General features: G+C 38.7%; 1 protein-coding gene across 1 annotated transcript; it reads left to right on the top strand.

The window, feature by feature from the left end:
- Positions 1-26479, top strand: si:ch211-253b8.5 (dysbindin). The gene is made up of 4 exons (XM_017712230.2): positions 1-313; positions 24205-24354; positions 24590-24733; positions 25642-26479. Exons 1-4 carry the CDS (start codon positions 271-273, stop codon positions 25902-25904), a joined length of 600 nt encoding a protein of 199 aa, XP_017567719.1. The 5' UTR covers positions 1-270; the 3' UTR covers positions 25905-26479.
- The last annotated feature ends 969 nt before the right edge of the window (positions 26480-27448 follow it).

Here is a 27448-nt window from a genome sequence, read left to right as displayed (position 1 = left end):
ATAGTGTGTCTGACATTGAGGGGAGGGGTAGTGCTGTGCTAAAGTGAACATATCACAATATCCTGAGAGTGAAGTATCACACTAATAGAGAGAGAGAAAGGGAGGGAGAAAAGAAAAAAGGGAGGAAGGAGATAAAGAGACAGAGAATGTGTTGTGCTGGACTTGCTGCTGATGCTGTGGAGAGTGTGTAACTGAGGGTCCAGTCCAGTGAGGTTTCTTGACCATCTTGTTGGCTGTGGCTGTGTGTCTCTTTCCAGAGCCATCGGAATCATGAGCTCAAAGGGGACGAACCTGCACAACAAACGGCTGCCATGTGAGTACAATGCTGCACACTTTACCCTCTTGCCTTTCAGCTTTCTGTATCTTTACTTACTGTTCGTTTGCAACAAGTGCTTTAAGAGAAATGCCAAGATTTTTCCAAATTTCTGCATAATTCAGTCATTGAGATGTAAACAAAACAAGAGTGGTTTGTTGTGAAATGGTTCATTGTAGAGAAACTTATCAACTCAGATTCTTTACATTAACAGTAGTGGTGATGGGAGCCAGAGGCCGTGCTGATCTGCAACACTAATCTAGACAATTTATTTACATCTAAAACCACCAGTAAACCTACATGTGTTTGTATGTATTGCTAATAATATAAAAATAGTAAAATGGTAGTAAATCGAAAAAAAAAGGTTTTCTTGGAAACTATTGTAAACAGTCTGTCAGACAGTAACTTTCTGTGAAGTATCTTTTTAAGAGGTGATGAACACTTTGGTTGTCTAGTCACCACCACTGTGAATAATTCTGACCACTTTCCTAGGAAGTTGCATTTTATGTCAAACCACTTTGAGTGACCTTGTTTACATTTTAAACAAGGTCATTCAAAGTGGTTTGATGTTTTTATATTACATTTTAAACAATTTAATTATGTACACATTAAACAGGGTAATTTGTCTTTATGTACTATATATAGTAGTAGTAGTGTATGTAAAGAGGAAATATGAACTAGTGGAATGTTTGGTATATTTAGCATGTGGTTTGGTTCCTCTAGACAACTGCATGATCTAATTTGACTGTTTAATGATGACATTAATAATCATCTTTAATAAGGTAACACTTTTTACTTTATTTACAAAATGTCAGCACACTTTACACAGGAAGGTCAGCAAAACTTGGGAAAGTTAAAACATTAAGACTAAAAGTGAGGAACGCTGATTCTGATTTTGAGGATCTAATTGCTAAAGAATCTTCAAAGTATTAATCAAAGGAAACTTGGAGATTCAGTTTTAAAGGTACAATCAGAGATTTTACATTAAAGTTACAGTCAATAAACTAGAATTCGTCACTTTCTTTAGAATTCTATAATATTGGAGAATACCTAGACATGTTTTCCCCAGATACAAAAAACATGTTTTAGATGCTACAATTCATCAGTTTAAGACTGTTTACCAGTAAACTCATTATATTAATTATGCACTGACTTTGTACCATTTGTAAACAACGTAATAAAAATGTCACACAGTGTTTCCACCGAAACCTAACAAATTCATAATACCCTATGGGTTGCTTTGCAAATCTCTTATTGCACCTTTAATGGTGATATAGCATAAAGTACTTTATCCAAGGGCTCTTAATTCCTTTCCTTATATGGAGCTGTGTCTCCTCGGCCTGTCTCAGAATGTTGTAAGTAGCAGTTTTGGGGATTTTTTGGAGTTATGTGAGGGTAACAGATAATGTGAATCAAGTCGGTGCTTGTTTGGTGGTGGTGTTTCTGAGGGTTTCATACACAAGGGTATCACCATATTCGGCTGGGAACTTTTCTTACAATGGCCTCTAAGGATTTGCTGAGACGGAGGCAGTCTGAATCAAGCTCTAAAGCTGCTGCACCAGCTCAGCTAAACAAACCTTGGCTTGGAATAAGCAGGGTTCTAGAATGTCTGTCCAGTTAGTTCTACCACCCTGTTTGACTGCGGTCTAGATTTGATATAACAAACAAAATACATAATGACAAATATACTATTAGTAGTTATGACAACAAACAAGTCTCCATATATGCTGTATAAGTTTCCATATATAAAATATACTGTACATGTTGTATTTTGTGACATCACAAAAACAAAGAATTCAAAATGCTATGCTTTTGCTGCTTAATTCCATACATGGACTGTATGAACTGAAAAGGGAATGTGATATTTTGAAATATAACTTACTAAACTCCTTTATTATAATTTGAAAATGTGTTTTTTCATGGCGTAGGACCTTTAATATGGTGTATTAGCCTACTTTAGAATAGCAAGTTGACTGAAATCCAGCAACAGTGAGTAAACAAAAAATGACATACTTTGAATGTGGCTGAGCCAATCAGATTTTAGAACCAAAACTACCCATAAAGAACCTTTTAAAGTGGAATCTGTAATGAAGAGTGGAGCCTATGAATGCAACTGTGTGGTTAATCCAGGCAGACTAACTCTGAGGCTGCAGTGACTGTCCAGTTCCCACACTTTGTTGTCTCTCTGTGTCTCTCTGTGTCTCTCTGTGTCTCTCTGTGTCTCTCTGTGTCTCTCTGTGTGTCTCTCTCTCTCTCACCCACAGATGCACACACTCGTGTTGAGTAATGAGTCTAGAAACCAGATTGGTCACAGGATGACAAATCACACATTTTTCATGTTTTTGGGCCAAAGACTCATTGTAATCTAAATTTAATAAGAACCATGTCTGGCTGGACGGTTCCATTCACCAGCTGCCTGGGAACAATCAGCCATGGCCTGGCGGTGTGGTCATTCGCCTCAGAAATGTTTATCCTGCAGGGAACGGTGGTGTTTCACTTGGCGTGGGCGACATCACACTATCTGGACTGCTTTACTGTGAGCCTTCATGTTCATGGAATTTTCTTCAAAGGGCCCATGTTCTACATTTTTCTTGTCTTTTTAGTTTTTCCCTGTGTGTAGTTTCACAAAAAATGTATTTCTTTTTTTACACAACCTTTCTCCAGCCTGTCTTTATCTCTTAGAATAAAACAGGCTGGATCATTTCTGTGCCTTTAAGACAGAAATATGTAAATAACCTGATTGGCTGCCTTGTATTGCGCTGCATTTGAAAAGCAGACTGGGTTGAAATGTTGCTGTTTGGCTTGAAATCTTGAGGGATGCTGAATGGTAATATGTAGATGTCTTTATGGATGTGACATCGCAGCCATGATGATTCAGAACATCCTGCTTTTGCAGTTTAGAAGTAAACCGTAAACAATATTTACATAAAACATCAAACTCTTTGAGAAAGCAAGGACAAAGTTTTTAAGTGTTGAATTAATAAGCTTTTTAAGTTTTACCCACTCATGGTTAATACAAGGAGCTGATGCAGGTCTTGTCTGCATCTCGTCAAGCTGTCCTTATTTCTTGTGCTTGTATTCCATGAACTGGCCAGCACCCAAAATGTTCCCCAGTAAAAGTGTCTGTTTGTAAATTTATGAGTTCTGGATTGCTTACTGCACCCTCCAGCCTCTTTGTCTGTCGTCACAACAGTAAATAGTGGCTCTATTTGCTCAGGGGTGTCGGCCTGCTCTTTGCTGCTGCAGATCTGTGTGCCAGCTCTAAATAAGGCAGGCTGAGGAAGTGGCCGGTAAGCTGCTCTTGTCTTCTTATGCGGTGATAAATCTCTCTGATGGAGATCCCTGAGGAACTGAGAGGAGAATCAGACTCACTCTGGAAGACCCTGAAACTCTACAGCATTTGCTGTTCAAAGAAGCAGAAATAGACACTGTCGTTGTTAGCTAGTAGATGTTTTAGTCATTGACTTTATTTTTATGTGCTGTAAATGAATTTTTCTTTGCCTGTAACTCTAACATATCGAGAGAAAATGAAGAGGGACTGCTCAGCTTCGATTTCCAAGTGGTTGCTAGGGTCTTCGCAAAGGTGGTTTAAGTTGGTTGATAAGTGGTTGCTAAGGTGTTGTTATGGGGAAAAAGTGTGTGTGTGTGTGTGTGTGTGTGTGTGTGCAAAACATTATGACCACCACCTTTTTCTACGCTCATTGTCCTTTTATCAGCTCCATTTACTATGGAGGTGCACTTTGTAGTTCTACAGTTACAGACTGTAGTCCATCTGTTTCTCTGCATACTTTACTCTGCAGACCCCCATGGACCCTCACAGAGCAGGTACTTTTTGGGTGGTGGATCATTCTCAGCACTGCAGTAACACTGATGTGGTGGTGGTAGTGGTGTGTTAGTGTGTGTTGCACTGGTCTGAGTGGATCAGACGCAGCACTGCGTCTAAAAATAATACATTTTTATAATATATATTTATTACACACACAAATTATATGTATCGTCGCTGGCCAAAGAAAAACAAGTATATCGCTGTTGTTGGAAGAAAACCTTGTATCTTCAAAATGGTGACTTTACAGGAGAAGGAAAAAAACTACTTTACTTGTAATATAAGTCAATGTAACCAGACTCCACCCCCATTTGTCATTTTGGGTAATCTCTCTCTCTCTCTCTCTCTCTCTCTCTCTCTCTCTCTCTCTCTCTCTCTCTCTCTCTCTCTCTCTCTCTCTCTCTCTCTCTCTCTCTCTCTCTCTCTCTCTCTCTCTCTCTCTCTCTCTCTCTCTCTCTCTCTCTCTCTCTCTCTCTCTCTCTCTCTCTCTCTCTCTCTCTCTCTCTTTCTCTTTCTCTCTCTCTCTCTCTCTCAACACATGATTGTTGCAGGTTTTCTTGCTTTTATAGTGAGACTCCCAGAAGTGCTTTCACACTAAAGCGAACTGTGATAACAGCCACCTAATAAGTTTATTCCATCCTACACTGTACAAGCTGATGCCAGTAAATTCTTGGCTAAATTCAGTGCCAGACTGTGCTGTATCATTTTACATTATTATGTGCTGAAAGATGAGACTGTATGATAAAGATTTCATGATAATACACAATGCAAAATGATAATGACATTCTGCTTGGGCCATCCATCATCTCCTCCCACTTGAAGCTGGCCAACTTTACTTTTAACTCGCCCCCCAAGAATTTTATTCAATTGGTAAAAATTGTAAGGTGTAGTTTTTCCTTAATACTAACTGCCTAATGTTATCTTCCCAGCATCATCTTATTCTAAAAACTTCAGAAGCCTCATTCTCTTATGCCCGTGAAAAATAGGATACTGCACCTCAGTTGTTTGCTCTAACTGTTTGTGTTTCTCAGCTTCCCATCATCTGTCCAACTTATAGGCCAGCTGAATAGGGGATGACCTATTAATGGCTTCACATTAAAGGGCTCTATTGAGGATGATGAGAGGGTTAACAATGAAGTCTTTGTGGGGAGTAGTAAAGGGCTCTGATGATGCTAGGCTGCAGTTCACCCAGTTTTCAACACACATAAATACACACACTCACAGATGCACTAGATCACATACTGCCATCATTAATAATTCACTGCTGGAGCCATGCCCAAATCCAATAGTTTCAGCAGTTCAGGTTTAAGGTGGGTTGTACAGAAAAGAGTAGCAGGTGGCTGCCATCCCTGTTTTTATCTATGTGATGTACTTTAGTTCATTTTTGTAGCTAACAGTAGGTCATACAGTCTCACAAATCATAGAAGCAAGACTTTTTAAGAACGCTTGATGGCTTGATGTGGTTGAGGCAAACGGTTTAGGCATGCAGAGTTTGCACAATGCTAATCGTCGGGTATTTCCCTTTGCTGCTAAGAGTGGTAGTTTGACAAAAAATCAGAGCTACACCGTTTTCCTCTTACACTTGTAATTGATCAGCCACTAAACGTTTTGTGTCTGAAATTTGCCTTTGGAGTTTTGCAGTGGCGCTATGAGGCTAATATTGCGAAAACATATAGAAGATAGCTAGCTAGCAAAATTGCATGGATAAATCTACACACACTTTAATCAAATCACATCAAGCTGTTAAGTAATCGCAAATAGACTTGCTTATGAGGTACCCTGCTAGAAAAACCAGGATAGACCAGCACGACTGTTTGCCAGCAAAACTAGCATATCATCGCTTTCATAACAAAACCTTCCATCTCCAAAAAGGTAACTTCACATAATTTACATTCTTATTTTTAATGGACGTCAATGGAGAAATTATTTATTTTGGATCATTTCTACTGGTCCATTTATCATAAATGACACAATGAGTGCAGTTACATTCACTGAAGTGCATGTGTTTACATGTGAAAACTCTGCATCTACATGTTTCAGACAGTAATCGGATTTCTGCTTTGCAACCTGCCAATAAACTCACAGACGATGTGACATAAATGTAATGTAAAACTCAAACTTCATGCCACAGCTTTTTTTCTTTTAAACGCTCCACTTTCCGAGCTTACATCATCTACAAGTTGAGGAAAAGTTAAACACGTCATTTCGGGAAGTGTGTAGTTGGTTTTTAGTGTTGTTGCAAATGTGATTTGCTGGCATCTAGTGGCAACGGCGCTTGCTTATTCCGGTACTGCGATCTATTTTTGCGCATGCACAGACTGAAAAAAAAACCAAGTCAGAGTAAGTGTACACATGAACTGAGAAATCTTACTGAGCCAAAATCCATCTCTCTTTATCGGGTTTCTTAAGCAAATTTCTAGACCTTATACCTAAGGAATCAGAGTATGCTATTTACATGACCATTCGAATAATCAGATAACTACAGGAATTTGATCAGATTATTGAGTGGATGAACTAAATCTTTGGTAAAATATTAAAAATGGTGATACAAGATTTTGTCCCGGTGGTGTTTTGGATGCTGGTTTGCTGGTCAGCAGCAATGGAAGTTAATATGCTGTTCACCATATTGTTTTATTTGCAGGTATGCTGGTCAACCAGCATGGCCATGCTGGGTGAGCTGCACAGACCAGCTTGGATCACCATGGAATTCATGCTGGTCTGTACTGTTTTCAGTAGGGACACCTTTTGTCTATACATTTGCACTAGCTAATGCAGCTAACAAGTACTGTAGCTAACAAATGAACCTTATAGATGTCTATTAGTGTTCCACATTGACTTAATAATGTCAAATAGACTTCTTTATGTTTTTAGTCGACACTGTACAATATATTATGTACAAACATTTAAACAAAATTTAGGTTTCAAGATGGTTGCTGCTACTGTATTTAGCTATGTAATGTACTGTTGTCCATTTATGTAGATAATAATGTGTCATACAGTGACAGAAACCACATATGCAAATATATTTAAAATCATTTCACTTTTTCAGGCAAATGATTTAGGCGTGCAGTTTGCATGATCCCCACAGACATTTTCACTTTGACCTTCTAGAGTCAGACAACACCCAGTGTCTCCTGTGTTTTTCTTTTTATCTCTCCCACTAATCATGTGTAAACGCATCTAGTGCTCACCAGACCTAGATGACATCATGGCTAAGTTATACTCTCCCCTTTCAGCATCTGGTGTAATCCTTCACCTCCTGCACTTTTTCCAGTAAGCCAGTGTAGTCCTAGGCCTCCTTGTATTCAGTTACTGGGAACACTTCACTTTAGCCTGCCTTTTAACTGTGGGAATTGGTTTGTGGATCGCAATTGCTATAAAGAGATTCAGGGTGAAGTGTTGGTGTTGAGAGAAAACACAGAGCTCTCTATATATATTTGCCCTGATGTTGTGGTTGTGGGACGGATGCTGTGCTGTTGTGGGTCTGGCAGGAAAAGACTAGAGGAAAATGACCTTTGTGTGTTGCTCACCCTCATACCGCCTCTTCATTCGGCTATTGAGCATGTTCTCATGAAATATGTATGGCAGTCTGTCAGTGGCAACAATCGGATGGAGGGAAAGAACTCCTGGGGAGTGCAATGAAAGTGGAGCCTTCTTTACCTGTAATACAAGTTATATTTGTTAACATTCTTCACTTTCAGTCCTGCATTCTTTATTATACTCAGAAGCTTAATTAGCATTGCCAGGAAAGGGTGAGCTAGCGCTGCGAAAATAGTGAACTGTGTAATTCCCTGGTTCCTCAGGACTGGGCTTGTGTCTCTGCATTGTGCTTTATTGATCTGAATTTGTGTGCTGTCTCTTAAGTGATGTGCTGTGTCTGAAATGGTCCCCTAATCACTAAACCCTACACTAGAACATCTGGATTACTATATAGTATACTATTGTAGGGAAGGTAGTGAACAATTTTGGTCACTGTATAATATGGGTTTGCTCATTACCCTGCAACAGCAGACCTATAACTGCCTGGTTTGACTGCACACATAAAAAAAAAAACTTACTTGTATTTATTTAAAAAAAACAGGTCTGAAAAAAAAGGTCTGGGGAAACACTGTGATTGTAATTGGCCTCAGTAATTCTACGACAGGATCATACTTGTCCTAATACTTGAGTCCACACCTAGGACTAATTCTGGGCTCCTTTATGGGAGGGGGTCATTATCGCTGGTTTGCTTTCACACACAAGAATAGCATCCGACCTGCAGTTGCGCAGTTGCATATGTCACTTTCCTGCATGCCGGTTTGTAAAATGGTAGGCACTAACTTTATTCGTTTGCTGCTTTTTATTATTTTCTTTGGAAACAAACACTCAACTGAACAACTGGGTGTTTTTATTAGTTGTGGCCATTTGAAAAGGGAAGAGACGCGACAAGTCAAAGCAACCTGAAACTGGATAGCTTCCATGTGCACAGTGTACTGCACCGCTAGAAGTAAACCCCAGACCACAGATTTCAGGAGGACCAGAGATCAGTTCCCCCGACCACTCCTGGACTCGAAAATAGTCTTCACAATTGATCAGATGTACCAAACTTGCAGAACACTCTGTCTTTGGTCCTGAAAAAAAAACTCTAGTGTGAAAACGTCCCCAGAGAAGTTGTGTGTGTGAATCTTCTTCAAACCAAACAATGCAATGAATTATGAGTATCCTCACTCACTTATGGTGCATTGCTACTTATTGATCTTCTGCACTGTTTCTGATGCCACTGCAAAATGGAAGAACCCAAAAATGGTGCACTGCATGTGAATAGGGCACAGTTTCAGACAGAGCTATGGTTTAACAAAAAAAAACCTCATTTATACAATATCTTCCTTACCCTAGCTGTAGTCAGTTAGACACGTTTGGTGTCTGGAGTTCTTCTTTAGCTTTGCACTTCAGCTACAAGGCAACTATAGCAAGCGAAGAGAGCTTAAATCCACCTCTTAGCACTGTGCAAATATCTTAGCAAACCGTGTTGAGCTGTTTTTTCTCAAGTGTGCTATGCAACATATTTTTGTGCAATTTATTAGATTGTATACATGTCTGTTTGAGGTTACTTAGCGCAGCTAGAGGTGTGTTTGATGATTTGGAACAAATTGAAGGTGCATTTGCTGATATTACTTATTATCTATATTAGCCTCCTACTTCTAGTGCAGAACTAAAAAAAAAGCACATTTCAGACACTGAACACCTCTCTGCTGACTGACTACATTTGAGGTTTTCACCTTAAAGGGTTTGGATTGAAGGAACAACTGATCTCATGCCATTTCTTCAGAGAAACAGGAAGACGCTACCTTGATGCAGTGTGACAGCTGAGTGTCAGTGCTGGCCGGCCAGTCTGATGGGTTGGAGATGAAGCGCTGAGTCGCAACCTTTTGGGCCTGAGCCCTCTGACATCAACAGATAGAGACTGATAATGACAAACACTGATGACACAACTGGGCTGGGAAACTAGCAATGAGCAGTCCAGTCAGATTTAATCTCAGCTGGTTCATTCTTACGTAATAGGTGTAGAATTGTACAGTGCTTATGACTGTAAACCTTTGCACAGAAGAAATCAACCGTCAAAGTCAGTCACATTTGTGTGAAATGTAGACACTGAACAGAAGCAGTGGGCACAATGGTAAAATTATCATGGTATAATTAAAATTTCTGACTGTTTTGGTATAGGGGTGTGTGTGTGTGTGTGTGTGTGTGTGTGTGTGTGTGTGTGTGTGTGTGTTTATTTTAATAAATTTATTTATTGATTGAGAAAAACCTATGCTAATATTGTAGCAAGTCACTACTGGCTGGCACTGGCCTCTAGACACTTGTGAGGCATGGCTATGATGATGCTGGCATCAGGAGTATCATGGAAGGCACTTCTCACAGACAAATCATGGCCTCCCTGTGTCTTTCTCACACCAACACTACAATATTGCTTTCTACAGCTAACCCCACAGGCCTGACAAAAACTTTGCTAAATGCTGATTTTCTGTTCTACCTTAAATGGAACTTCCATTACCTTCTGGCACCTGTACAGGCTCCTGAATCTATACTAGCTCCTTGAGTCATTTGTCTCATAAGTGCATCCATTACACTTGTTCCTCTGACCATAAAAAGATGCTGGAATTTGGAAAATATTACAGTCTACAGTACCAGGTGGTCTATGGGTTGTTTTGTGCACATGACCTGACTGCAGCATTGTCTGACGCAGCTGAATAAGTCACTGTCGCAATTGGTCCAAGTGTGGCATGAAGTGTGGCAAAGGCCGGTCACTTCTGTATGTCCACTGCCTCGAAAACAAAGTGAACTTCAGATGCAGTGGACTAGACAGCAGGAGGTAATTGAGGGTCTGCTGCAATTCTCATTTCCATTTGAAATGTGCCTGTAACATACCTGGCTCAGCCACTAAGCCAAAGAGGATACCATGAGTTACCATTGTTTGCACTGTTTGTATGTCAAATTATCTGCGCATATTCGTGGAATGCCAGTATAACGCTTATAACAAAACTCATACCAGAGGCAGATTTTCAACTGGTTTACTGGTTGAACTGGTATGTTGCTCACAATTAACTACAAGTTTCACCAGTTTTGAATTTGGAGAGTGTATGTAGGCCAAATATTCTTGTAATCATACCAGAATCTTATAAATTATGTGTAAACATTAGTTTTGCACATTCTGTGGACCAAAGACCATCCCTGTGCTTGTTTACATCGTCAAAGAAACTGCATTCCTTTAAAAGCCTCTGGAATGGCAATTTTCGCTACCACCAACACTGACCCAAACTGGTCAGGAAGAGCCCGTGGGAGTGTTTTTATTGTGGCTCATCAGCAAAGGAGACCAGCCTTTGGTCTTTCAGTGGCCCATGGTCACCCAGTTTTGGCCAATCAGCATGTAGGAGGAGGCCTCAGATGAGCTCTGTGGTTTAAAGCTGTGTTTGGATCTTCTCACTGGCCTGGAACACTCGTTTCCTGTGTGCTGCTCCCAAACGGCTGTGCTGCGAACGTCAGTGTTTATTCTGAGATGGAGCTAGAGGAGCTTTAGTAATATATCTCTATAGAGGTTTTTTTCCTTTTTTAAGTTTCCTGGCCCCTGGAGAATGTCATGCCTGAGAGGTTATGTGGGACTGGAAAAAAGGCAAATGTTAAAGGATGAGTGGGAAAAGCAAATAGGTTACCAAGGTACTGTCACCAGGGCTGCAGCCTGTTTGCCTCTTGACACGTAACTTTAGAGGGTCCATCACAGCGTTACTAAATTAAAGTGAGATGTTTTCATTGCCTTGGACGGAGAGTAAACATTGTTCCAAAAATTACTCTTCACATCCTTGTTTGTACAGTCTGTATATGGAAACTACATGTATTCATGGTCATGATGTCAAACATGAATACATTTACATATGACGTCCTTTAGCTCACACATTCACACTGTAGTGATAAGAAGTCTGTAGCAGATATTTTATAGTACTGTGAATTATTTGAAGTGGAAGATTTAAACACTACACTGTTTAGATGCATCATTGCAGTTTTTCCAAAGGATCCAGATATATGAAGTGGCTCACCATAGACGCCCTAAGGATTTCAGTCCAAATTGAAACGTTTGTTCCCTTTGCTTTAGCCTCGACTTCTTTTTGGGGCATATTAAGCAGCCGATCAGAACAGTGGTCATTCATACACATCAGTCTTAAAGGCACAGTTAAAAGCCTGTTTAATTCTAAGGTATAATGAGAGGCCCTTGGAAGGCCCAATAAGAGCCCAGATTGAATATGATCACCTCAGTACTGTTGACCTTTTGTGAGTCTTTAAACCGGTCCTGCTAGTATTTTGTAAGCTGGAACTGTGGGTTTGGTTTTGTTAGGGTGGGCGTGCATGGGTGTAGTGCCATGTCCGGCAGTCTGGCACAAACGGACTGTGATCCGTCTTCTAGTCTGAAGCCAGTCCCACTGAGAGAGGAAAAAAGGAAGGAAAAGGAAGAGAAAGAGAGCATTGCCCTCTCCACTGGATTTGTCAAGTCGAGCCTCCTGGACAATCTGCTTTTCTTCCGCTGCATTCAGACTTTCAGTCTTACTCACTCCCTCCTCATCCTCTTTAGACTGAATGAATGTGCTGTGATTTAATGAGAGAAACATAATGCTGATCTGTTGTTTCACATCCTAATGAGAGTAGGAGGGGGGGGTGTGTGAGAAAGTGAACACTATACGAGCTATATACTTTTAAAGGGCTCATATTATGGAAAATTGCTAATAACTGTAGGATATAGCAACAGTTAACATGCTTCAAAACATGCTATTTGTTGCCCAGTTCATACTGTCCATATATGGAAAAGAAGCTGCAAAAACAACCCTGTTTTTGTGCTTTAAAAAAAAAAACACATTTACATATCGATCTATTTAGCCTATGCCAGTTGCTCTGCCATTCAAGTTCTATAGGGTGTTTCAGCCTAGACTGCAATACAGAGCATCCAATCAGCCTAAAGCACGTGTCAGGTTCCAGTTCTTGCGGGCCAAAACACTGTTCAGTACACTGCCTCATTAAACACATCTGATGTGTATTCAGAGCGTTAGATAAGGGTAAATGCTAATCTCTGTAGGACTTTGCGCCCAGATGGTCCCCAGTTTGTCATGCCTGTCCTGAAGGGTGAAATATGTGAATGGGCGGAGCTAAAACTGCTGCAGGCTGAATAGACAGACATATGTTGTTTTTTGTGACATCACAAAAGCAAAGAATTTAAAATGGTTTTTTGCAGCTTAATTTTCACATGTAGACGGTATGAATTGAAAAGGGAATGTGCTGCTTTGAAAGATAATGCACTAAACACCTTTATTAAAAATGAAAAATTAGTTTTTTCATGGTATGTGTCCTGTAGCTATTAGCCTACATTAAAATAGTGACTTAGCAATAGTGTATAAACAAAACACTTACATTGTCATTTTTTTAATGGCTTTGAAAATGGCCTGTTTTATATAATTGACCAATAACATTTATATAATATAATATAAATAATGTAATATACAATATTCTAGGTGAATTTATGAAAAAATAAAATACAATACCATTTTTGACATGTTGACTTTTGTTTTTTAAAAAAGTGCTAAAAATTTTCAAACTGATCAAAAATCATGTGTTAAACATCATCACACTTACTTGTGTTACTGGTATTAACTCATTTGTGTCATTGTTTTCTTATTCAACACATTGTGTTCTCCATAACTGGGTACAGAAATATTTCAACATAGTTTGTGTTAAAAGTAAACGCAAAATGTGATGTATCCAATGATACTGAACACACCGATGTGTCATGTTAGAGGCAAAATGTGTTGTTTTGTAATATGTTACACATTATAACAGTGTACAATTGCGGAACCACTTTTATTTCCCTTAAGAACCTTTCAATGGATAGAACCCTTTCTGTGCCAAATAAAGTATGGTCTGTTTGTGAGAGCAAGAGAATAAGTGACTATGAAAGAGAAAGAAGTAAACGGATCTCATCCTCATGTTCTTGCTTACTATCAGTAAATAATCTGTCCAGGAGGGAAGGAGTAGTGAGGTCATCGAACTGTAACCCAATTGATCAATGGATCAGTCCATCAGAATGGTTAGAAAGCAACAGATCAATAAGAGAGTACATTATCATATTGTTTACAGTAAGACCCTATCTCAGGACTTCTAAAAGTAGACCCTCAAAAATCCATTCTGTCAATCTAACTCTGCCCATTCTCACTGAGTCTTTAGTGAAAGCCACCAGAAATGCAATCTAGTAGTGTTGTGCACGTACGCGTCCTAGAAATGAACATCAACAGCCTTGATGTGTGATGTAAGTGACTTGATGTCATCATTAATCAGATCCCTGCTGTCTGTAAGGCCGCCCGGAGGTGAGGGACACCGTCCTTTCTTACATAATCTGCGGACAGGAGCAGGGCATCAGACATGCCAACCATGCCAGTTTACAGCACGTGGGCGGGAGCCTCCGATCTGGGCAAATGCCACAGCAGCGGGTGGCTGAGCTTCAGTGGCTTCATGCTTCAATGCTAGCACAGCCTAAAGTTTGAGGAATGATGGCGATGTTTCAGCAAAAAAATCAACCAAACACAATTTTCCCCCTTACATCGAATATAGTCAGTCAGCCGAGACATGTTTGGTATCCGAAGTTTGCTTCTTTAGTTTAGCGCTGGAGCCTACAAGCCTAATGTAGTTATCAACTGAAGAAAGCTACTGTTAGCACTGTGCAGTCTGCACTTATCACCACACTTGTCTCAACCTGCGTCAAGCAACTCATTGTCTTTCTAACATGGTTTCTGACATAGTACGACAAAATGTGATGTAACAAAAATTGAGGTTTCTACTTTGCTTATGCTTTTTTCTTTATCTTGTTTTAGATAACCACATGCAATTTATTTTGATTACTTAAGAAATTGATTGGAAAAATTTTACACAATTTTCAACTTGCTGCAGATGTCGATGTTCAGTTAAGACAAATTTAGCTTTTTTAGATTAGCACTGCTAACCAATGTTTAGCATTGCTAACAAACACTAGAAGTCAAAGGTAATTCAAATCTTTTCTGTAAATAAAAGATTGAAAAACAATTTTCAAACAATACAATTATATTTTTGATTACCTAAATGAATGGTTTAGAAACAAAAAATAAAATGTACACCGTTTTCCACTTAACCCAGATGTAGTTGGTTAACTAAGACTTGATTGGTGACCAAATTGCGCTTCTTTACTTTAGCTTTGGAGCTACAAGGCTAACATTGCTATAGTTATAGTCATCCAAAATGTTTTGTCATAAATACGTCTCCAAAACGCCTCTCAGTCTGCTAGAGCCGATTCCAGCTCTTTGTTCAGGTTTAGCAGACAGTGTGGTTCGGATGCAGTAAAACTGTGAGCTGTGAAAATGAATAGCTGAACATTGGATACAGCCATTTTAAAGAGTGAATCTGACTCTAATCTTCAGTTCAAAATTTAAGATCAACAGTTATTTGAGAATATAAGAGAAACCACAGAAATTCTCAAATCCATATGCCTGCATGCAAGCAAATTAATTTGGTACAAAGAAATTTGGGTGACTATTGAATTCTTTGTTTGTTAGCAATGCTAGCTAAACTTACGAAGCAAAATTTAGACGTCAAACGTTCTACGTCTCGTTTAAGTGGAGAATGGTGCAAATGTGTGTTTTGTGTAAGTTTTTACAATGGTGGTGGCTATAAGCGTTCATTACTTGTTAGTTGCATTAGCTTCATACCTACAGTACAAACAAAAGGGAACTTGGCACAACATCAGAAAACATTTGGGAGACTGTTGACTGTGTTTGTTAGTGGCCTTGTAACACCAGTGCTAAACTAAAGCAAAATTTTGGCACCAAATATATCATGGGTGACCAGCTGCATCTGAGGTGAGTGGAAAATTATGTAAATTTGGAAACTATTCTTTTAACAGTTGGAAATGCTTAGAGACAGTGTGAATGTCTGAACATTGCAAAACTCGTGGCTATAAGCTGTCATTATCTGTTGTATACATTAGCCTCACAGCTTCAGGGCAAAAGTGAAGAAAAAAACAGTGACTGTTTTTTTTGTGAGCTACGTTTTACTGTATGCAGTTCTACATATAAACAACTGATCCAACAGCCTGTTGTGATGGACTGATTGAGGGAAAAGTTGAGCAAATGTAATTTTTAGCCAAACGCTTTCTTGTGTAATATATATATTTTGAGGGCTGAGAACAGGAGAGAATCTGCTGCAAAAGCACTTGTACATGTCCCTGGAGTGAGGCACTTAACCCTGAATTATTTCAAAGGTAGAAAGCCCTGACCCTGCTTCCCCTTCCTGGCCTTCTGCGCAGCCACAAGAGCTGTTAAGCACATTGAACAGGGTGCCAGAGTCAGCGTAAAACACTGAAAAAGGATGGAGGGTGAAAAGCGGCGGGCGGGCTATGAGGTCTTGGGGTGTGTGTGTGTGTGTGTGTGTGTGTGTGTGTGTGTACACTGTGCTGTGCTGTGCTCCCTGACTGAGCAGTGTGTCACTCAGTTATGGTGAAAGAAGAAGGACAAAAAGTACATACACACTTGCAGTACGGAGTGCACCCAGCCTTTTCTGTTATGCAACCTTGAGCTCTTGGTCGTATCATGTCCTCCACTCTGGACTGTTTTAAACGCCTTGCCCCTTTTCACTCAACCTCTTATGTAAAACATTACTGCCTGGAGATGACTCCTTTAATATATCATGTTGGAGATGGTCATTGTTGGGTGGAGGTCCCTGAAAAGGTCAGACAGGAAATTAGTGATATCACATTTTGCGCCCTGTTGAACATCCCTCAACAAAAATGTTCCAGTACAGACGAGAGTGAGTTGATCCTGCATCAGCATTCTTAATATGAAGCTTACTAAATATGGGCTGAAAGCACCAGGCTGGGCTTTTTTGGCAACACCATAGTAGAATACTATTAGTAGCTCTCCCACATGACATCTAAAAGAATTCCGCATGTGTGCTTGTTGAGGCAACCTTAGCTTTATTGAGTAGTGCAATAGTGTAGAAATAGCACAAAGTAAAAATGGTGATATGCTTTGTACATTAGGACATATGTCTTTGAACTGTGTGCCATGGCGTCCTAGAGTCCTATTTGAAGCATACTTCCCTTAGAAATGCTAAGCTAATAGGCCAGCCATCCTCATGCAAGGACTTATGCTAACTGGTCTCCTGTAGCTTTTATTCATTGTTATCACTGATTTTAAGTGAAAATGCTGAAGGTAAGAAATGTCTTACTAAAATAAAAGCCTTAAACTCCAGATTTGCTTTTTAGGCAACACTTACTTCAATACTGCTGCCTTTCTAGAAGCATAAAAAAATGACTCCATTAGCTTACATGCTATTCAGAAAACCTTAGCTAACTTTAGCTTATAGCTGATCGTCCATGTCACATTTTAAAAGGAAGTATTCAGAAGTCTGCTGGAAAAAATGCAGTACAATGTTGTTTTTTGGATGCTGGTATGCTGCTAAACCAGTATGACCATGCTGGGTGACCTGCTTGACCAGTACCAGACCAGCATAAATATCTGTAGTCAAATCTGCTAAAATTTATCGTAATACATTTGCTCATTTTGAGACGAGTAGGAGCAGCTATAGACTGCAGGTGATGAAAGCAAGAACAAAAATGTTGAGAATGTTAAGAATTTTGGAACTTCATTCAAATGATGAGCAAATCAATTATAAAATATTTGCAGAAGAATTACATGGAAAACTCTGCCAAACTGTACCAGCAAGGAACTGTGTGAATTAAGTAAAAATTTCAACAGTACAGTTTTACTCCATATGCTCCAATATGTTACTGAATATAAGACAGTGTACTTAGTATTCGGGCATCACACCTAAAGATTCTGCCAAATACTGGGCAAAAAGGGTTTGTGCCATGGACTGCTAGGACCTGTACTTCACAAACAATGTTAAAGCTGTCTAACTCCAGTAATCATTATACTGTGCATATATGCTAACTGGTCCCTTCAATATAATTTAAGTGAAAATATAAGAAAATATGATGGATTTGTTTTTCTTTTCAAAACAGTACAGTAAGCAGGCCTAAGCTAAGATCTGTGAAGTAGACGACAACTCTGACTAGCTTTTTTTCTTTCTTAGTATTAGCATATGATGAGTCAGCAGGGCAGGCATTTCCTCACGCCACAGCATTTTAGCAGCTCAAAGTCTCTGATCCCTCAGTACTCCTGTCACCAACGCACATCACGTGCACACAGCCACACATACTCATTTTTATACAATGACATATGGCCAATATATGTCGCAACACTTTTCTCAGTCTTACCCTAAACCTAACCCTAATCTTACCCTCAGTAACAAAAAAAAGTCTCAGTTTGAATGGGCTTTTGTAAAAGCTTTTTTGCTCTGATATTGTAAATTAGCTGGGTTTTTTTTTTTTTTTTTTTGTCCATTTGTGTCCTGAAAATGTTCAAAAACAAACACGCTCATAGAGACAGCTGTCACATAGCCAGGCTGTGAGTCCTCCTGAGGCCTGTAGTCAGTGCAGTATAGCTGGAGAGTGAGTCACAGCAACAGCTCTGGCCTCTGGCTGCCTCGCAGTCTTGAAACACCAGACGAGTCACTGACCATTCCTGACCTGCCTCAGAGAATACACACAACACACTGTTGTACAGGCCTGCTTGCCAAATGGACAAGTCATGCTTTCCAGAAAAGTGAAACAAAAAGGCAGGATTTCTGCGTCTTTAGTAATCACATTCATCAGGTCACTGTTTTGTCACCATTTTTTCATTAGGCCTCTACTAATCCCAACAAAATGCAGTGGGTTTGAGGAAAATATATATGGTAATGCATGTCCTCTTCTTCTAAATATTTGTGCAATATACATAACTATGTGGAAATGTATAAGCAATAAATATGTATAATATACATCTCCTATCCAAAATGTATGCACACAGCGTTAGTTTTCTGCCTTATTGGAACATGTGTGCGTGTGCGTGCATGCGTGTGTGTATACATACATGTACAATTTATACATTGATCACTTATTTATTTATACCACCTCCTGCTCAGTTGCGCAGCATTATGTTGCTCTTTTATTTGATTACTATATTTGATCCCTGTATTTCACTTAATGTCACATATTCCCCTTATTTTACCTTATTGCTTCATGTGAGCAGGCAGGTATCCAAGCATTTCACTTCTAGCTGTACTGTCTATGGCTATTTATGTGACAAATAAATAAAACTTTGAAAACCGACAATAGTCTGAAATGGAATATCAAAGTTTCATTCACAGTCATGACCTTAATTAAATTAATTATTAAACTTAATTAATAAATTAAACTAGCTAGTCTGCATGACATGGTTTGTATATTGTATGGCTCATTTCAGAAAGAGTGGCTTTAAAGATCTAAAGCCTCTCCATGTTGGAGTGCCCAGCAGACATAAACATTCCAGGAACAAAAACAAGTGCAACATTATCTCAAATAAATGTTTTTTCAGCCTGAAGTGGCTATGGGACATTTGAGCTCATTCATTTCACCCAACAGTTCTTAAAGGAATAGTTAAATTACAGATGTTAATGTTGCTACCAGTGACTGAAAGCAAGTTGGTAGATACAAGCTTCCATTCATTGTTGGGCCACGTTAACATGCAGTATTTGGTTGAGCTGCTTTTTTAACAAACTATTTAAAGACTGCAGCTAATATTCTATATTCTGTTGAAATTTGCATTGCTAATGAATCTGTGTATATCTGCACATGATCCAGCACTTGCTAGATAATCTTTACATTATTCCTAATTTAGACATCAGCTTAGAAGCCCAATCCAATTAGCCAAATCTCTGCCTCTGCGTTCTAATTGTAGCTTATTCCCAGGATGCCGTTTGCGTGAGGTTCGATTTATTGACGGGCTCTAAAAGGCAGGGCATAGTATTCTGTAACGCTTTAGAGCACTGTTTTCACAGTTGGGATGGCTTGTGGTAGCAGGATCCCTATATGGCTCTGCTCAAGGGCACCGAAGCCCTGTACATATAGAGCAGGGTTATCCATATAAAGTGCCTACAAAAGGTCAGTTTGTTTGCATGTTTTCATTGCAAACAGCTGGAAACCCTGGATATAGACAACAGTGGCACTGTTCCACTCTCTGATAACTGTCACAAGAACAACATTCTGCATTTTCCCAATGAATTTTTTTATTAAATTTCAAATGTTTCTTAAATTACATGCAATGTATACTTTACTGCACTTTACCAAGTGGAAAAAAAAAGAAAACCTGACTTAAAACACACTTCTATTATAAGTCAAAGGGCAAGTGTGCCTTTACATTTACTGAAAGAATTCAGCAGCTGTTGGTTTCTATTCAAAGTGTATTTGGAGTCAACAAGTTTTCTGTTCTTTTCTAAAATTATTATATGTGGTAACCTATAATCTGCTATGATACCTATCAAATACAGCAAAAAAGAGACTAGGCTGAAAAATCCAGAAGTATTCCTTATTCCCCCAAGTATTGGAATGCATAACTCAATCAATGAGAGGTAAACAAAGTGGTTTGGTGGAAAATCGTTCATTGTAGAGAAATTTATCAACTCAAATTTCTATAGTGGTGGTGACAGGAGCCACAGTGTCCACAATGCAATGATAGCCAGGTTATTTACAGTCCAAAGTGACCGGTGAAGTACACGTCTTCTGAGATTTTGAAACATGAAAACATGTTCTGTTCCTAAAATGAATTTCAAGAAATGCATTTTCTATGCAGACTTGCACTGACCTGCATCTGTCCACCACGAATGGATATTACAAAATACATTTTAGGCCAAAACTTTATTTAAAAACTACTATAAAGTGATGTCTCATCAGGCAGCATGTTCATAACTATTTTGTGCAATAACTTTCTGTGAGGAAGCTTTTATAGAATTCAGACAATCGGTTCTTATCAGCACCACTGTGAACCCCGTGAACCCATCAAAGCACTCTGAACAACTTTGTTTACATTTTACACTTTAGTTATGCGGAAATTTTGGAAAACTTGTTGGAACGTTCCTTAACCCTCTATTGCACACCTTTTATAAGAGCATGGGTCTATTTTTTTTTTTCTTTCTTAAAAACACACTGACATTCACCACTGTTTTTCTTATTTGGGATTTGTTCTTAGGTAAGAACAGAATCCACACATACTCACAAGCTCAAGAGTGCAAGCAATTCTGCGGTTTAAGAACATGTCATGAATCTGACGTAGACTTTTTATTATATCTGATATTGGTGAATGAGGCCCATTGTTTAGAAAAAAAATATTTGATTATTGGACTAAATATTTAATCTAAGTATTTACAATAAATGTATTGTGTTGATCTTTATTCTAATGTTTCGATTTCTTAAATACCAGTCATTTGAAGTCACAAATAAGAATAAAAACTATCCTTAATCATAAAGTAATTTTCAAATAATCAGAATTGGCACTCATTTTCTAAAACAAACTATATGCTGAAGGCTTAGAGACAGAATTGAGAGGTATGTAGCCTCTAAAACTGCATAAATGTTAAATACTTCAGTCAGTTAAACTTCCTAGTTCACTTGCTACAGGCTAGATTTATTCTGCTGCTGCACAGTGTTGCTTGTAGGCAACAAACTTATTTCAGCAATTTTTCATAACGTGAAATGTCATATGAAATACATATACTGTAAAATGTACTTCACATTTTAACTGATGTGAATCATATTCTTAGGTGGATAAAAATGTAAATATTTTACTTTTATGAGGGACATTTTCTGGTGCAATAACAGGTTTCAGCCACAAGCTGCACCATGCACAAACTTTTTATTGGTTTATTCAATCTCTTCTGTTCATTATAAAACATTTCACAATCACTAAATCTGTACAGGAATGGGTAATGTGAGGAGAATGAGGCAACACTGTGCTATAGAAGATTAATCATTGTTCCTTTTTTAAATAAGTTACTATTTTTGTGATAAGAAGAAAACACGAAGTAGTTGACCTTATAATAGTTCACAACCATTACATCAGTGGTTGGGTGACGAAATCAACCCCCCCCATTGCCATTACAATGAAGTATGGTTAGATACCTTCATGATGACTGTAAGTGTTCCTTTGAGTGATGACTGCTGTTTCTCTTTTTGGGGTAGGGATTTTCAGACGGTTCTGATGAAAGATGAGTCATATACTCCTAATCTAGAGGCTTTGTCTCATGTGCCGTCACACTTTTAACGGCCTCCATAAATAGCTGAGTGGCCAAGGTCTCATGTGCTCAGGCAGAGGGTCAGACCGCTCATCTGACTAATGGATGGCACATAGACAAGCAGACAAGTGGCTATCGCTTCAGTAGTGAAGTGCATTCTTCTGCAATGCTGTATGAGAGACATACTGACACATACATTGATATGCAAATATGCGCACACACACACAGGCATGCACAAAGATATGCACGCATGCATATGCACGCACACCAACGCACACCCACACGTTATATTATGTACTTAATTCTCTGCTCTACTTAAAAGCTTTAATGCATTAACTGATGGGTACATATGTGACGTCTACCCAGACAGACATACTGTACAACATTAACAGACATATACAAATGGGCTTAAAGGAGTAGCTCAGTGTTTTTCAACCTAATCTCATTCTACCACATCTGTTGCATATGGTTGATTACCACAGACGATAATTTTGTTTCCCTGTAGTGAATTACAGAAATGAGAACCCTTTGACTTAAAGCAACTGGCCATTGGCCTCTGTTATAAGTGCGTTTTGAGTTTTCTGTTCTTTTCTAACTATAAACCTGCAATTCCAAACAGTTGAGACAGAAGGTGAAATATGTATTTAACCTAGAACAGCACAATGGCATGAACTTCAAAATCTCAGACAGGACTTATGTATGTATGTATGTGTGTGTGTATGTATGTGTGTGTATGTATGTGTGTATATATATATATATATATATATATATATATATATATATATATGTGTATGTGTATGTGTGTGTGTGTGTGTGTGTGTGTGTGTGTGTGTGTGTGTGTGTTACAGGAGAAAGAAAAAAAATACATTAAATTTAATGTAAGTCAATGGAACCAGATGTTTTCCAAGTAAAGTGCTGTTTTTTTTCTATTTATCATGCCATTTACACTCAATGTACAGGGCAACAGGCATTTTTAAATGTTGTCAAAAACGTAAAATATATATACACACTGTTTGCTGCTGCATCCACAAATGTCAGTTAAGACTGTATTGTACACAGTGGAAGCTAAAGGTCAACAACATCCATAACGCTGCCAGCTCTGGGCTCAAGCTCATCTGAAATAAACCGATGCACAGTGGAAACGTGTAGTGTGGTCTGAGCCAACTGTTCAGATTGTTTGTTTGTTTGTTTGTTTGTTTGTTTGTTTGTTTGTTTGTTTATGGAAACAATGGATGTTTGACAATGGGCCAAAAAAGAAAAAAGGACCATCCAGTTTGTTACCAGTGTAAAGTTCAAAAATCTGTTATTATGTGGGGTTGTATTATGACCCATGGCATAGGAAACTCTAAAAATGTAAGATATATGCACATATTTTTTGAGCAACACACTACGACTTCAAAAGGATGCAAAGGTTTTGGCACCCTGGTCAAATGATGTTTTTGTTGATTGATTTATTTACTTAATTTTAAGTGAAAAAAGTTAGTACATCTATTACAGAGAACACATTTCTGCACATTTTAATGCATAATTGCTGTTTATTTGATCATTTTGACAAAGCAAAACAAAAAAATGGCCTGTACAAAAGTTACAGCACAATTTATATTAGATTTTATTTTTTTCCACGGTGTTAAACTCCAGAAACAAAATTGGGCACCAAAATGTCATTTTTATATTTGTTCCCTGTAGAGGATGTTAACTTATTTTCTTTTCAACAAAATCATGTTTGACCAGAGGTATTCACACTCTTGCGTATGACTGTATGTAGAGCAGCTGGACAAAATGGGTGTAAAGGTTTTTGAGTTCTCTTCTCGCTCAGCTCCTCTGCTCATTTTTCTTTCCTTTTGCAACTCTCCTCTCTAGGCTATTACAGTGCCCCTGATGTGGAGAGTAAATGTGATTGCCCTCGGAGCCCAATAAGATTAGCTGAGGGAGAATTGACAGGTGCTGTGATTGAACTGCAGGATCTGACAGATTTATAGCAATATGAGATGACTGAGAGCATTAAGGGTGGACTGGGAGGAGCTGCTAAATACCTGTGTGTTCGGCCTCTGTTCAGACGGTTTTTCACTCACAAAATGGTGCACTACCTTAGATAGAGAAGAGAATAGTGACAGAGGAAGAGAGAGTAGTTGTCTTTGTTAAATAGGGTTGCAAATGATAAATGGAGCCCCAGGCCCGAATGCATGCTCAACTGAGTAATAAAGCAGTGGTTAACTGTTGCTCCCTGGTGGTGATCTGTATATTTGCTGTACCACACATTTGCTATTCATGCACAACGGACTGCAAATTGAAACCACACAACCATACAGAAGTGAGCACTAGGGGTTCCTAATGAATAACTGTCTGGGAAATATGTGTGTGCCGTTTCTATCACCAGCGGAAACGGAGCACGCTCAGAGAGTTCCTGACATGGATGCGGCCCAGCAGCTGAAGCTGAGAGAGAGACAGCGCTTCTTTGAGGAGGTCTTCCAGCATGATGTGGACGTTTACCTCTCATCAGCACATCTGCAAATAGATTACAAGAGACGTGAGTAAAGTGTGTATTACGTGTGGTTGTAAAATGATAAAAATAATTAGGAGCATTTTTGGACCCACACAGATGTGATAATTGGCCACTGAGGAAAAATAGCCTCATATGAAATAAATGTGCTGAAAGGTTTTTTTGGAGTGATCCCAAGGAAACTGTAGAATATTGGCCCCTTAGCATGCACTTTACTATGGAAACTGTTTCTTATTTGTGTATATTTTCCCATGCTCCTTAGCTCCCATGGGAAGTATCTCCTCCATGGAGGTGAATGTTGACATGCTAGAGCAGATGGAACTGATGGACATCTCTGATCAAGAGGCTTTGGATGTATTCCTTGGCACGAGTGGAGAGGACGACGCAATCATTTCTCCACTACCAGGTAGCACTGAACTGATTATGACTGGTTTTCTCAGTTCAGACATTTGTGGTCAAGTACTACAACTAGGAGTCATGTGTGATGACCAAGAGTTTTTCAACAGCACGAAGTACTCAGCTAAAAGAATATTTAGACACTTTTCCCTCTTAGTCCAAGTGTAGCTGATCAGCCAAGGCATACTTGGTGGCTGAAGTTTGTTGCTTTTGGAGCTACAAGGCTAATGTAGCTAACAAATGATAGAATTATTATCAATAAGTACTCTGAAAGTTGCATGCTTTAAATTGCGCCAAGTTGCTAGGTAGTGTCATGTAGACTTGTTGAATGTTGAAACAGTGAAGCAATTTTCCTATATGGAAAAGTAAGTGCACCCCTACACATCAGGATATCTTGGAGAAACTTATTTATTTATTTAAACCTCAAAGATGGTGGTTTTGGCTTGGGACCCCTTTGCTGCATCAGGGCCTGGCCAACCTGCAATAGTAGAATCGACTATGAATTCCTTTTCATATGAGAGAGTGCTTGAGGAGAATATGATGCCATCTGTCAAACCGAAGCTAAACAAGTGGACTTTCAAACAGGATAATGATCCAAGTATGACATGGATAAATGACTACATTTGGGGTAGGACAAATATAGTGTGAATTTGATTGTTGTTTCTTTATATAACAGTTATTAGAGAAAACTACTGGATTTGGATTCCAAAGTCTAGTTATATATGGGAATATATGGGTGAGTGCTGGGGGTAATGCATTAAAGTAATTTGATTACTTTTCTGTAATATAGTAGTGTAACACATTAAAGTATAAATTCTTGTAATTAAATTGCAGTTACTATATCAGAAGTTGGGTTGATGTCTGATATTCTCGCGGTTAACATTGTTCTTCTAGTAAACTGTGATTTTTGCTCTCTAGTTCTTGCCTGCAGTAATGACAGTGAGAATCCACTGAGAGAAGAAATCTCCCTGAGAGTTCCAGACAGCTGCGAGATTAAATCACGGATGTCCTCCACTTCCTCAAATTCCACATCTGACAGCCAAGCCACCAATGAGGACGGAGCTGAAACCCCCGTTGTCCAATCAGACGATGAGGATGTTCAAGACGATGATGACCTCTTGATATCGGGAACTTCCTTGGCTGAAGGTGAAGGTGAAGCCCAGTCTGAGCTGGCAGTGTAAAGAGACTCAGCAATTTCTACTGATTGATCTTCTAACATGATGTTTCTCTAGTGATAGACATTTTCTGCTGGGTTGACCGGTTGTACCGATCTACCAAAGACTGTAATGGGCACTCGTCTGCACACTCTTCTTAAAGAACTGTCCTTCACCTGAACTGCTGCTGTAGATAATGATGCTCATAGAGGTTTGCATATGGCATGTTCCATCTTTACGTCTTGGATTTGTATTGCTTCATTAATGACTGTGTGTTGATTAGATGTCAAATAGGAAAAAGATTTAATGTAACGCCTCATTTATGATTAACGTTGCCAATGTTCAAAAGTGTTCAGCTGTCTGTAGATCGGTGCTGCTCAGGTAAGAGCAAGCTTGGCGCTCTGCGGTTTGGAATGCTAGTCATTAAGCATATGTCTTTGTCCACAATCTAACTTTCTATGTCTTTCTCACAGTCTTTTTTTGTGTTTTGAAAATGTCTTCCTTCTGATCTCCACAATACCTTATATTTTGCTATCAAAATAAAGCCAAATGCCAACTTTGGGATATTAATGTTTAATAAAAATGCATATGAACCATGGAAACCCTTATGTTGTTATTGAGAGACAACACAGGAGATGTGGAGATGGCTACTTCCACCTTGCTGGTATACATTCTCTAGGGTATATTTTGTTATTTCCATTTGAATTTATATGACCAAATCGTAAGGTAATTTATTTGCTAACTGCATGAAAATTGTGGGTTCAGCTTCTATTATAAAGGTTTAAAATTACAATACCCATCTATTTGACTGAAAAAAAGAGTTATAGCTCTTATGAGACCCAACATGTTATTACATGTAGCTTATGAAATATAAATGTTATGAAGACTATGACTAAGTGCATTTTGGGATCCCCGGTGGTTCTGTAGGGGTGGGGGTGAATCCCTGATGAAAGGTCTCACTATGAGTTGGCATCTCATATCTTTATGAATATACAGATATGGCTATTTTTATCAGCTTTTTATTGAGTCAAAGTTTTGTTCTCATTGTAAACAAAAAGGAAGATGAAAGTCCTTTATGACTTAGAAGCAGACTAGAAGACACCTTGGCAAGCAGGTCTAATTAATTCTAGAGGAATTAAAATATATTATTTAAGTAAATGAACAACCTGATTAGTTCTCAGTAGGCAGGTTTTGTGGGTTCCATTGGAGGTAAAACCAAATTATGATTTAGCTTGTTGGGCAAGGAAGTAAAATTCCGGTAATATTTTGGTTGTTGTGCAAAATGATGTGTTACCACATGATGCAACTGGCTAGTGTTAATATTAACCACATGCTCTGAAAAAAAGAAGTCAGCACAACTTAAAATTATAAGTCAAATTACTACACTATGTTTTTGACTTAATCTGGGGGCACTACAGTTCACCCAACTCAAACTTTGTAGGTTAGTTAAAAGTTCAATTTATGAGGATGAGAATGTAGTTCATATTTTAAGTACTGCATCTCAGTCATGTAAACAATAAAGAATGTTTGATGGTTTCTCATTTTACCTACCACATGGGGCTTTTTCCATC

The sequence above is a fragment of the Pygocentrus nattereri genome, chromosome 21 (genome assembly GCF_015220715.1).
Source record: "Pygocentrus nattereri isolate fPygNat1 chromosome 21, fPygNat1.pri, whole genome shotgun sequence".
In the NCBI taxonomy this organism is placed as follows: Eukaryota; Metazoa; Chordata; class Actinopteri; order Characiformes; family Serrasalmidae; genus Pygocentrus; species Pygocentrus nattereri.
Note: the sequence above shows the minus strand (reverse complement) of the source record. Positions and strands in the feature narration are given on the sequence as shown.

Bases quoted from the DNA above. Each gene is read 5' to 3' on its own strand.
- si:ch211-253b8.5 (XM_017712230.2), top strand. From the start codon at position 271: ATGAGCTCAAAGGGGACGAACCTGCACAACAAACGGCTGCCAT. The intron at 24,355-24,589 runs GTGAGTAAAGTG...CATGCTCCTTAG, and splicing joins GCAAATAGATTACAAGAGAC to CTCCCATGGGAAGTATCTCC. The intron at 24,734-25,641 runs GTAGCACTGAAC...TTTGCTCTCTAG, and splicing joins AATCATTTCTCCACTACCAG to TTCTTGCCTGCAGTAATGAC.